The sequence below is a fragment of the Pantherophis guttatus genome, chromosome 5 (genome assembly GCF_059756535.1).
Source record: "Pantherophis guttatus breed Tessera chromosome 5, ASM5975653v1, whole genome shotgun sequence".
NCBI lineage: Eukaryota > Metazoa > Chordata > Lepidosauria > Squamata > Colubridae > Pantherophis > Pantherophis guttatus.
In genome coordinates, this window is record NC_142067.1 from 128,834,793 (window position 1) to 128,848,138 (window position 13,346).

A 13,346-nucleotide genomic window follows, 5' to 3' on the forward strand; every position below is an offset into this window, starting at 1 on the left:
AATGCTTTTTTGGCAATGCTGTTACAGTGAGCTCTGGCACTTAGATCTTTAGAGATGAGTACTCCAAGGTCCTTGACAGAGTGAGAGTCTTCTACGAGGTCGTATCCTCCCAGCTTGTATTTGATGTTCTGATTTTTTTGCCAATGTGTAAGACAGAGCATTTCTTGGTTGAGATCCGGAGTTGCCAATTGTTTGACCATTCTGACACATAGCCGAGGTCTTTTTGTAGAGTAGCAGCATTGTTGATGGTGTTGAATAGTTTTACATCATCCGCAAAGAGAACACAGTTGCTTATAATATGATTGCAAAGGTCATTTATGTAAAGTATAAAGAGGGTGGGTCCTAAAACGCTGCCTTGGGGGACACTTAACAACCAAAAAGTCGTAAAACGGGGCAAAACTCACTGACAACAAATGTTTTACTTGCCAACAGAAATTTTGGGCTCAATTGCAGTCGTACGTTGAGGACTACTTGTAGTTTTTTTAAAAAGGTGTACTGACACCTTTATTTTGTATTCCCCTGTGTAATGATATTCCCTACTCCTTTGTTGACGTTCAGGAAAAGGAACGGATACCAAGGATGAACGGAGCAAAAAAGAGAAGGATGGAAAAAGATTTTTCTGTTTGTTTATATGAAAATGCTCAGGAGTTTCTGCTAATTTCCCACGTGACTCTCGGGCTCTGTGTGTGTGTGTGTGTGTGTGTGTGTGTGTGTACTGAGTGAGCTTGCCTGATGTGTTAGTGCCATTTGTGGAGAGCAGCAAAGACTGAACACACTGCCAAGAAGACCGGGTAAGTCGTGGCTAGGAAGATCTCCTATTTTTGCAAGATGCTAAACCAGGATTATCAAATTAGACCCCGTTCTAGTGGATCTTTACGTGGAAATTCAGATTCTAGGAATCGTGTTCTACTGATATAAATAGATTATGGCATCATTTAAGCCTTCCGAAATCAGGTCTCCAGAAAGGTAAAAAGATACAGCAAGCAACAAATCTAACCAGGATGGAAAAAATATATTCGTTTGTTTCATGTTCTTAAACCTGCTGCTTCCCAGAAGTCAGTGATACACTATATTGTTTTGTCTTCGTTTTAATAACCCTGAAGAATTTCAGACTGGAGAAATTATATTTGAATTTAGGATTGGTAGGGTGACCCATCTGAATGGGAATGTCATTCAACTCGGATAATGGACAGCTTTCCCCGTCTGTCAGGTTGTGCTGCGTTTTTGGTGAGCACGACAATCTCTGGTTACACGAAACCTTGCTAATTCTATACTTGTCAAATGCAAGCTATCAGGAACGATTTATCTTTCTCAACCATCATGGTTACTAAGGTATAAACTTACGGATGTGTTTTAAAACAAAATTTGGAGAACATTCTGATTTTTCTTCTGGGCATGTTCTAATCTAGTGCAGGATATATTATTTTGTTCTGAAATACGCCGAAAACGAAAACCTTTATTTTGAGTATTGTGGCTGCTGGGTTAATTTGCTCTTACACTGGCAACGAAGGAGAGTTTTCTCATTTATGTGTCAGATAAAAGGAAGTTTTTTTTAAAAAAATTATTACGTTCTGTTTGGATCTGCCTTCCCTTTAGCAATTTATAATCCTAACCTTAGCAATTGTTTTCAGATAATCACCCCGTTCCGGAGGTTGATATTGTGTGCGGAGAATAGAAAAGAGATGGAAGACTGGATTAGTTCGCTCAAGTCCGTCCAGTCCCGAGAACATTACGAGGTAAGCTTGAGACAATTTAAAAAAAAAAAAAAATCAGGATTGTCTCTTTATCAAGCTGCAGAAAATAGGAAAAGAAAAATGTCCGTGTTCTTAATAAATCCACAAAGAACAAGCAGAGCATCGATTGGAGGTTTATATTTAGCCTGTTCTGTTTTTTGCTTCAAAAAAATGAATGTCTTGGGTTTTTTTTTTGTTAGTTTGTTGGTTGCTTTGCTTGAAAGGCGAACTTCTCCAAAATGTGGCGATTGGAAGCCCTGGTATGTCTCGTACTTAGAAATCTGTCTTTTAATTTCTTTATCAGGCGGCCCAATTTAACGTGGAGCATTTCTCAGGGATGCACAACTGGTATGCTTGTTCCCACGCGAGGCCAACTTTTTGCAACGTTTGCCGTGAGAGCCTCTCCGGAGTCACTTCCCACGGTTTGTCTTGCGAAGGTAAATCCGTCCCCTCTGAATCATCATTTAGCACGAAAATGCAAAAATACGGCTCCCTTATTTAAAGAGAGGGGTGGTTTTTGCTAGTGGGTGTCAGTGAATGTCTTTCTTTTTATATCCTGAACAATTTAAAGCGCTCCATGGCATAGGACCTGGGTATTTGCGGGACCGCCTTCTGCCGCCGATAGCCTCCCACCGACCAGTGCGCTCCCACAGAGAGGGACTCCTCAGGGTGCCGTCAGTCAGGCAATGTCGGCTGGCGACCCCCAGGGGGAGGGCCTTCTCTGTGGCAGCTCCTGCCCTCTGGAACGATTTGCCCCCGGAGATACGAAGGATATCGGATCTCCAGGTCTTTCGCCGTGCCCTAAAAACTTTTCTTTTCCATCAAAAGAGCCTTGGTAGTACAGTGGTTTAAGGCACCCTGTTATTAAGCTGGTTATTAAGACCAGCTGCCTGCAATTACTGCAGGTTCGAATCGTGCCAGGCTCAAGGTTGACTCAGCCTTCCATCCTTTCTAAGGTAGGTAAATTGAGGACCCAGTTTATGGGGGCAATAAGCTGACTTTGTATAAATATACAAAAGGATGAAGGCTATTGCTGAGCACATTGTAAGCCGCCCTGAGTCTCCGGAGAAGGGCGGCATATAAATCAAAAAATTAAAAAAAAAAATTAATTAAAAAAATTAAGCAGGGCTGGCATGAACCCACCCCCCTTATTTTAGTCTTTTTTAGTTTTTTAGCTTTTAAATTGTCACTGGGTTTTAATTTGAATTGTTTTAAATTTGGGCCAAAGTTATGTAATTCTTTTAATAATTTTAAATTTTGTATTGGTATGTGTTTTAGTTCTGGCTGTGCACCGCCCTGAGTCTACTAGGAGAAGGGCGGTATACAAATTGAATAAAATAAATAAATAAATAAATTTAGCCGTGTTTTCATTAACCAGTTAACAAATCTGCATTTCCAAGAAGCATTTGCTGCTTTGCTTCTAGGCTAAGTGTTAACAGAAGTTCCTTGACTTATGACTGGAATTTTGGTTGCAAGTCGCTGTAGTCATAAAGTCGAGGCATCTGGTGACTGGTTTAGACTTTTCAGCTCATCAGAGGAATGGTGGCCTTGCAGCTTTGAAGCAACCTGCTATTGCAATCGCTCTGATTTGTTCAGCTTTTTTTTTGGCTAATAACAAAATTCACGCAACATGTTCAAACCTGATTTGGGAGAGGCCCTTGCAATTTGTTTTATGGAGCAGGAGAAGGAAGGGAAGCTGCACTAGCTGGGGTCAGGACATTGATTAAATGTAGGTTATTATGCCTATCGGTTGATTGAACGAAGAGGGAGGGTGGAGGTTCGTTCTCTGAGCTTGTAGGTTGGTTTCCAAATGTTTCGTTACCAGGCTAGGTAACATCTTCAGCGGAGTTTAGGGGATGTCCGTGTCCATGTTCTTCTGCTTATAAGGGCTTGGTGTGGTCAGTAGGTCTTGTGATGAGGAAGTCACATCAGGTGAGGGTCTTATGATGGGTCTTGAGATGGGTCAGGTGTTGGTCACATCAGGTGAGGGTTGTGATGGGACTTGTGATGGTGAAGTCACATCAGGTGAGGGTCTTATGATGAGGAGGTCACATCAGGTGAAGGTTGTGATGGGACTTGTGATGGGAAAGCCATGTCAGGTGAGGGTCTTGTGATGGGTCAGATGTGGGTCACATCAGGTGAGGGTCTTATGATGGGGTTAGGGTTTTGTGATGAGTCTTGAGATGGGTCAGGTGAGAGTTGTGATGGGAATTGTGATGGGGCAGTCATGTCAGGTGAGGGCAGTGATGGGTTTCAAATTTTTTTACTACTGGTTCTGTGGGTGTGGCTTGGTGGGTGTGGCATGGCTTGGTGGGCGTGGCTTGGTGGGCGTGGCAGGGGAAGGATACTGTAAAATCGCCATTTCCTCCCGATCAGCTGGGACTCGGGAGGCAGAGAATAGATGGGGGTGGGGCAGTCAGAAGTGGTATTTACCGGTTCTCTGAATTACTCAAAATTTCCATTTACCGGTTCTCCAGAACTGGTCAGAACCTGCTGAAACCCACCTCTGGGTGAGGGTCTTGTGATGGGACTTGAGGTGTGAGACATGTCAAGTGAAGATCTTGTGATGGGTCTTGTGATGGTCATGTCCAGTGAGGGTCTTGGGTGGGTCTTGAGATGAATCAGGTGTGAGTCACATCAGGTGAGGGTCTTGTGATGTGGGGGTCATGTCAGGTGAGGGTCATTGGGAGGTGAAGTCCTGGTTGGGGCAGTTTGATTGGGTTGGCTGAAGGTCGGTGCCATCTCTGTTTGGCTATCTGGATTCTGAGGGGTTCGTGGGCTGGTTGAAGGACGTGTGCTATATGGATAGTCTCGCTTACCAACTACTTCATTTAGCAACGGGTTGAAGTTACAATGATGTAAAAAAACCAACAACCTCCCAGCTCTGCAGCCAATATTTGCATTGGGTGCATTGTGACATCCCAATGTCACCAAATCACCACTCAGCTTTGCAACCAATGCGCCTTTACAACAGTCACAAGTCCTGCGATTGTCATTTGCACACTTTCACAATTGGCGTGGGACGAGCGGAGTTCGTGGAGACGGCGGAAGCAACACTGCGAATCACGTTCATTCGATGTTTTGTTTAACTAGCAAATAGGAAGTGAGGTCATTCGTCCGTTGCAGTCTGGTGGGGTTTTCTTCTTAGCGACTCTGGTGCTCAGCGCTGGAGTTGCTGGGTCTCAATTGTGATAGTTAAACAACCTGGAACACGGCCGGTGTGTTGTCCATGTTCCTTGGTGTGCAAGAATTAACATTGATCTTGTGTGCAGTGTTGCTGTGAAGAAATGTCATCGTGCTTCCGTTGACTGGGGCATCGAATGACCTCACATCCTGTTTGCTAATGAAACAAAACATTGTGTGACTTGTGATATGACTTCCATGGTCTCCAGGAACTCCGCTTGTCCCAAGCCAATTTGGGACTATCTGCAGCTTGCTTCAGTTCAGTGGTCTGGAAGACAGTTTTCATGTCCCTCTGGTCATGATATGGTCGACATACCTCATTCCCTCAACCGTTCGTCATACAATTTAGCCTCCCATCCTCTAATCATCTTTGTTGCTCTTCTCTGAACTTTTTCTAGAATCTCAGCATCTTTTCTCTATCGTGGTGACCAAAACTGTACACAACATTTCAAAGGTGGCTTCACTAGTGTGATATAAAGTGGCATTATCACTTCTGATGATCGTCCCAAAGGTGCTTTTTTCAAGAGGCAAACTGGATTTCCTGGTTTTGCTTTGAAGACGTTTCGCTTCTCATCCAAGGAGCTTCTTCAGCTCTGAACTCTGAATGAGCTGAAGAAGCTCCTTGGATGAGAAGCGACATGTCTGCAAGGAAAAACAAAGTCCAGTTGCTTCTTGAAAAAAGCACCTTTGGGACAACCATCACCTGGGTGGCTGAGAATCTCCATAAACACTTCTGGTGGTCTTGATGCATATGAGGTTGTGCGCGCATGCAGCTGAGGAATAATCAATGCATGGATTCTGTTAAGGATATTGTTGTGTTAACCAACCAGCAGAGCGTAGAGCACAGGGAAACAGTACTGAGAGCGATGAATAAAATACATACAAACTGGTTTATCAAAGTTTTTTCTTTGTAGTAAAAAACAATCTCATAGTCTTTAAACAATCCAAGTCTTTGCCAGTCAAATCAGTCCAGCGATACAAAAGTCTTCTTACCATACAAAACAGCAGTAGATAATAAACAGCAGCACATTCACGCTGGTAACAGATCACGATAGTAGCATATCCATCCACGATGATAGCATATCCACACACGATGGTAGCATATCATCAATGACTACATTTCAGCTCCCTTCTTAAATACAGTTACAACAGAGCTTATCCAATCAGGATACAATGACTCAGCATTACAATGACTCAGCAGTACTTTATTAAAGTCATAGAATACATATTCATGTTAAAGTCATAGAACACATATACTGTCCATATATTGCCTGGACAACCTGTTAGGCTTACACCATATACTAACAGATTCATTAGAATAGAGCTGGGAGGGACCTTGGAGGTCTTCTAGTCCAACCCTCTGCTCAAGTAGGAGATCCTGTACCATTTGAGACAACTGGCTGTCCAGTTTCTTCTTAAAAGCCTCCAGTGATGGAGCACCCATAACTTTTGAAGGAAAGCTATTCCATCCGTTGATTGCTCTCACCTTTAGGAATTATCTCCTTAGTTCTAGCTTGCTTCTCTCCTTGGTAAGTTTCCATCCATTGCTTCTTGTCCCACTTTCAGGTCCTTTGGAAAATAGGTCGACCCCCTCTTCTTTGTGGCAGCCCCTCAAACATTGGAACATGGCTGTCATGTCACCCCTAGACCACAGAGTTTGGGCACTAATAGCAACAAGACTTTGACTCATGATGTTGGATTCTTAAAACTTAGAATATAGAATAATAGAGGTGGAAGGGACCTTGGAGGTCTTCTAGTCCAGCCCCCTGCTCAAGGAGACCCTATGCTATTCCAGACAAGTGGCTGTCAAGTCTCTTCTTGAAGACTTCCAGTGATGGAGCACCTACAACTTCTGAAGGCAAGCAGTTCCACTGATTAATTGTCCTCACTGTTAGGAAGTTTCTCCTTAAATGAATACCTTGATTCATTCCGTCTACAATCCTTGGATTCTATCTGCAGGGTTTTTAAACCCAGTTATCCGTATTATTGGAAGCTAAATAATATGCTTGGGCAACTATTATGCTTCCTGACAAGTTAAGCTGCACGTCCCAGGACTTGGATCTCGTCAGATTAATGTTTTTGCGTTTCTTTCTTTGGAACCAACAAAGGCATTTGGAGAAACAGCTGTTCTTGGAAACCTACCAACTCAAAACTTCTGCGATGCTGAATCGTGCAGTGAAAGCTTGCAAGCAACATGACTTTCATTATGATAAATAATAATTATCCAGGACTTGGCTAAGGTTTGAAGTGGTTTACAGCCCTTGTTTATATAAGAGTGCAGATGCTATGCATCTTGGCTTCATAAGGTGTCTTACGAAGAGACTGTCTAGCAGCCTCTCCTTTGTGTGTATGTGTGTGTGTGTGATTTTGCTTGGGGAACACATGGCATTGATACAAGCAAAAGTAAGGCTTCCTCCTGTCCAGTTGTGTCCAATTCTACGGCACATTGCTCACCTCCGTTTCTTGGCCGAGGAAGCCATCATTGTCCAAAAACATTTTCTGTGGTCATGTGTCCAGCATGATTATATGTCAAGAAGCACAGAACACAGTTACCTTCCCACTGAAGTGGTACCTATTTATCTACTCGCATTTTCATGCTTTTGAACTGCTAGGCGGGCAGGAGCTGGAGCAAGGAACGGGAGCTCACCCCGTTGTGTGGTGCTCAGGTCTCGAACCCGGGCTGTGAGCGGGAAAGCTGACAAGCTCAGCGTTTATAACATCGCGTCCCAGTGCAATGACAGATAGCTTGACCCTTTTTGAGAACTCGGCCATAACTTTCCACTTAAGGACTAATGCTGGAGTAGCTGTCCACGGAAAGATGACACCACGATACGAAGTAGACGCCAAAGCCCTAGAAAAAATAAGAGCCTTGGTAGTACAGTGGTCTAAGGCACCTTGTTATTAAGCTGGTTATTAAGACCAGCTGCCTGCAATTACTGCAGGTTCGAATCTCGCCAAGGCTCAAGGTTGACTCAGCCTTCCATCCTTTCTAAGGTAGGTAAATTGAGGACCCAGTTTGTGGGGGCAATAAGCTGACTTTGTATAAATATGCAAAAGAATGAAGGCTATTGCTTAGCGCATTGTAAGCCGCCCTGAGTCTCCGGAGAAGGGCGGCATATAAATCAAATAATAATAAAAAAAATGCAGAGAAAAGCAACAAAAATGATCGGGGATCTGGAAGCTAAACTGTAAGATGAATGCCTGAGGGAGCTATGGATGGACTTCAACTTATGACTATAATTGAGACTGGAATTATGACTTTAAGTCATTGCAGTTGTAAGTTGAAGCATTGTGTGACCGAACCTGATTTTTTGCGCTGATCATTTACTCGAATGCCATGGTTGTTAAGCAAATCCGTTTTCCCCAATAGTTGTATTTTTGCCAGAAACTGGAAGTCAATGACAGAAACTGGTTAAAAAAAAAATATCGCAAACTGTGGCCATAAGACCTCAGAATGGTGCAAACGGTCGTAAGAGTCCGTATGTATCTGTATGTATGTGTATTTAGGAGAAAGAGAGGCAGAGAAAGAGAGGAGGTGGAGTCAAGAGAGGAATCAGCCTGAAGCTATTCTGTTGTCTCAAGCCCTCTAAGTCCATCCCTTCTTCAGTTCAATTGACATTTATCGCCAATTTAGACTGACCGTTGATTGACTAGATTCTTGCATGCATGTAGACATGAGCAATAAATCAGCTTAAATGGAACTTAACATGTGGTCTTGATTCCCCTGACATTGTGTGTGTTTGTGCAACCATCTTAACTACGAAAACGGGTTGTAAGTAGCTCTGGGAAGGTCCACTGTAACTTTGAACAGTTGTTAATCGACCAATTGTAAGTTGAGAACTATCTGTAATTTGGCCAAGTTTGAACTTTCTCCATAAATGGGAGTTAGGTGAAGATAGATTTTGTGACCGTGAAGGAATTATGTTCTCAGGAACCTACGTATATTTTTAAAATACATATTTATTCCTTTCTCCTAGTATGCAAGTTCAAGGCTCACAAAAGATGTGCCGTCCGGGCAATAAATAATTGCAAATGGACAACGTTGACTTCAATTGGAAGAGATATCATTGAGGATGAAGATGGTGTAAGTCTTTGCCACACGCAGTAAATCCGATTCTTCAGGTTTTTGTTGAAAACAATAGCCCGTAATAACCATTAAGTAGGGTGAATTGTAGCTAGCTGTGGGTCCTGTCTAACAAACATGTTTTTAGCACATGATGTCCTGTTGAATTAAGTATGTAACTCTACCACCAAGAAGACCTTGGACTATTTTCAAGTAGGCCCCGGGGAGCTGCAGATTTGTTTCTAGCAGGATGGGAGGTGTCTACAATAACTTCATTCCCAGCTGCAGAGAATGGCCAGATTTTAGAACCGATACGCCACTTGGTCTTGCAGTTGTGAAGCAAGAACAATAGTGGCCAAGGATTGAGAATGAGCAGCTGAACAATGCCACCAGTGAAATGCTGAGGGTATCTGTTCAGCTTCTGAAGAAATACAGTAGCTCTTCTTCCAGCCATCTTTGAAGTGTGGTGGAAATCCTTGGGGTCATCCTCATCTTCAACCTCATTCTCAACCGCAACCTCAACTTCATCTCATCCTCATCTACATTCCTCATCTTCAACCTGTCTCAACTTCATCCTCACCCTCACTCTCAATCTCACCCTTACCCTCAACATCAACCTTAACATCATTTTCATCCTCACCCTCAACTTGAACCTCATCCTCATCCTTACTCTCACCCTCACCCTCACCCTCACCCTCTCCCTCAACCTCAATATCATTTTCATCCTCACCGTCAATCTCAGTTACAACCTCAATCTTAGTCTCCTCAACCTCAACTTGAACCTCATCCTCATCCTCACTCTCAACCTCAACCTCATTTTCATTCTCACCCTCAATCTCATCCTCATCCGCAACCTCATTCTCAACCTCAACCTCATCTTCATTGTCACCCTCAACCTCACCTTCAATCTCAACTCAATCTAGATCTTAACCTTGTCCTCATCCTCACCCTCACCTTCAACCTCAACTTCAACCTAGGTCAGTGATGGCTAACCTTTTCTTGACCGAGTGTTCAATGCGTGTGTGCATGCCCCCAAGCCCCCCAAATTCAATGCGTGCATGGCCCCTGCATATGCGCCCCGCCCCCCACATTCCCCCCATCCCTCGTGCATGCGCGGCAGAGACCCAAAGACCAGCTGGTTGGTAGGAGGACCACGTGCATGCGTGGCAGAGCTGAACTGGGGCGACAGCTCGTGTGCCATCAGGGAGGACGCTGTGTGCCACCTCTGGCACGTGTGCCATAGGTTCACCATCATGGACATAAGTTTTAACCTTGTTCTCATCCTCATCCTCACCTTCAACCTCAACTCAACCTAACCTTGTCCTCATCCTCATCCTGATCAATTTGTACCCCAAATCTTTTTTGTACAACTCAAGGGTGAGTGCATGATATTCCTTCCTGCTCTTTCCCCCAGTCAGATTGGTTGAGCTGAGAGACCATGATTGACCTCAAGTCACCCAGCCAGCTTTCCTGTCTAAGGGTGGACTAGAACTCACGATCCCCTGGTTTCTAACCCATTGCACCAATAGGGCTCCCTTTACTGTTTGGAACATGAGGATGGCCCCCAAAGAAGGAAAAACAAGGGGAATAAGGTCCCTTGTGAGTGGACCTCTTCGGGTCAGAGTTGAGTAGTCTGAAGACAGACCAACCAATCCCACCTCTAGCGTTGATGAGATTGAAATCGAAAGGGATGGACGTTGAACTTCCTTCTTTCTCCTCCCCGTTGACCTCCCAATAAACCTCCCCTCTAGGTAGCCATGCCTCATCAGTGGTTAGAAGGCAACCTTCCGGTCAGTGCCAAATGTGCGGTGTGTGACAAAACCTGTGGCAGTGTTCTCCGCCTGCAAGATTGGAAGTGCCTGTGGTGTAAGACAATGGTAAGTCTGGATGGTGGGTGAGATCGCCCCTTTTGTGAAGATGTTCTCCTGGTTTGGGACAAGAAGCTGACCAAACGGCATGGACCTCTACAGGGCAGTGGTGGTGATTAAAGAGTCGCGATGATAGTTGTGGGTCAAAGCACACACACAACAGGAGTGGGACTCCAGTGGGCTTGTTTGTGACTATGGTGTCCTTGGGGCTTGTGGTTTTCTCGCAGACGTTTCATTACCCAGTTAGGTAACATCATCAGTGTTGGGGACTATCATCATAATTGCTTTCACCCTCCAGTTCATTATGGAATTTCCACTCACTGTCTACACAGAGTGTAGATTCGTCTAAATCTCTCCACTTCCTAAAAATCCATTACATGATCCGTTGTAACGCTGTTGGCGTTAATGGCGCAGAGGGGGGAGCTTAACTGAAATATGCATGTTGCCAGATCTCATTGAGGGTTCATTTGTGGTTGCTAGGAACCTACCACTGGCTGCTTAAGTTATCGCAACTTAAAAGGCATAGGTAGTCCTCGTCTTACGACAACAATTGAGCCCAACATTTCCGCGGCTAAGCAGGACCCTGGTTAAATGAATTTTAACCAGGGTCCTGGTTTTAAATGCTCATTTTAAATGAATTTTAAATGCTCATTTTACGACCTTTCTCGCCACTGTTGTTAAGCGATCCCCTTTTACTGCAACTGTCATAAGTCCATGCCAGTTGCCAAGCCTCTTAAATTTGATCATGTGGCCATGGGGATGCTTCAACGGTCGTAAGTGTGAGAAACGGTCATAAGTCACTTTTTCACGCCACTAAACGAGTGGCTGTAAATTCAGATTAGGTTTATTTAATTATGAGGACCAGATTTATCAGAATCGATCTGACCGATTCATTGACTCTTATGGTTCATCTCTCATCTGTTTTCCTGCATTTTTGAAGGGCTGTCTATTAAATGCTTTTAATAAAGAAAATAGCAAGAAAAAAAAAACCTCTGGATGAACCTTTAGATGTTATAATAAACTGTTTATTTAGAACTTGGATGGAAGCTACCAGCCAGAGTTGTTGCTTCCAAGCCTTAAGTTTCTCTGCCATTCCTCACCGTTAACCTAATTACTTTAATCTCATTTAATTTAATTTGATTCCATATTGGCTTGATTTATAATTTTTAAGCATGTTTTTCTCCCCGGATCAAACCAAACAGCTTACTTAATTAAAAGCAATCAGACATTGAAGCCTAAACAAACGGGATCTGCAACCTGAAATTTGTTTAACTGGACTTCTGTTTTCTACTCCGTATCCTTTTATTACTTTTGGAACATCAAAAATAGACAAGATAAGTCGCTGTCTCCTCTACGCCTTTATTGAATTATGGGCAACTCGTGCTTTTCTAATTGCTAATGGATTTTTTTTTTTTAAGATTTAAGTTTTGATGGGTACTTTAAAATTGGCTTTACGTATATTGTCTTTTATACTTCTACGATAAGTCAAAATATATAAACTGAGCAAGATTTCTTTTTGAAGTTACTGCTTGAAGGACTTGCGTTTATGATTCCACACATTCTCTTTAAACCATCTTATTCGTATTATCTCTTTTCCTTCTCATAATATAAGTATTCTTTCAATTACAATGGAACTTCTCTTTTTTTTCCTAACGATTATTTTGTTTTGTCCCACCTTTTAGTTTATTTAGTTTAGTTTAGTTTATTTGATTTGTATACCGCCCTACTCCCGAAGGACTCAGGGCGGTGAACAGCCAACAATAAAATACATAAATACAAAAAATTTAAAAACCAGATAAAATCAAATTAAATCATTTTGGCCCAGACAGATTAAAACACCCCAATAATTTAAAAACATATTTAAATTCCTTTTAAATTCCTGCAAACCCACCAAGCTTGTGATTTATTTTGCTACATAAAATTTGAACAGATATATCTGATCTGAACTGGGTAAAAACAACCTCAGATAAAAAAAATCATTTTCCCCCCACTGTGATGAGATTCCAGAGATCTACCGAAGATCTCAGATGGATTTTTCTAAATACAGATAGTTCTCAACTTACAACAGTTCGTTTAGTTAACAATGGCATTGGAAAAGATGACTTATGACCGTTTTTCACACTTACGACCATTGCAACATCCCCAGGGTCACTTGATCAGAATTCAGACGTTTGCCAACTGTCTCATATTTATGACGGTGACAGTGACGAGCAAAGCGAATGGGGAAGTCGGGTTCGCTTAACAACCGTGTGACTTAACTTCACAACTGCACTGATTCACGTAACAACCGTGGCAAGAAAGGTCGTAAAATGGAGCAAAACTCACTTAACAAATGTCTTGCTTAGCCACATAAATTCTGGGCTCCGTTGCGGTCGTAAGTCGAGGATTACCTGTACATTGTGAGAAGATATGACTTTGGCCTTGCTTAGGGGAGACCATGGTGGCTCAAGGGATGTGGTGCCTCAGTGGCTAAAACACTGAGCTTTTTGATTGAAAGGT

The 13,346-nt window shown here is 42.9% G+C and overlaps 1 protein-coding gene across 6 annotated transcripts in view; it reads left to right on the forward strand.

Moving 5' to 3' along the window:
* DGKH (diacylglycerol kinase eta) overlaps nucleotides 1-13,346 on the forward strand; it is a 99,540-nt gene that overhangs the window by 47,397 nt on the left and 38,797 nt on the right. For 5 of the 6 annotated variants that reach the window (XM_087895572.1, XM_087895573.1, XM_087895571.1 and 2 more), the window contains 4 exons: nucleotides 1,632-1,736; nucleotides 2,038-2,170; nucleotides 8,894-9,000; nucleotides 10,731-10,856. In XM_087895572.1, coding sequence (XP_087751698.1) covers nucleotides 1,632-1,736; nucleotides 2,038-2,170; nucleotides 8,894-9,000; nucleotides 10,731-10,856 — 471 coding nt within the window. Of the gene's footprint in view, nucleotides 1-746; nucleotides 792-1,631; nucleotides 1,737-2,037; nucleotides 2,171-8,893; nucleotides 9,001-10,730; nucleotides 10,857-13,346 lie in introns of those variants that run through there. The other variant, XM_034416504.3, reaches the window with a different exon arrangement.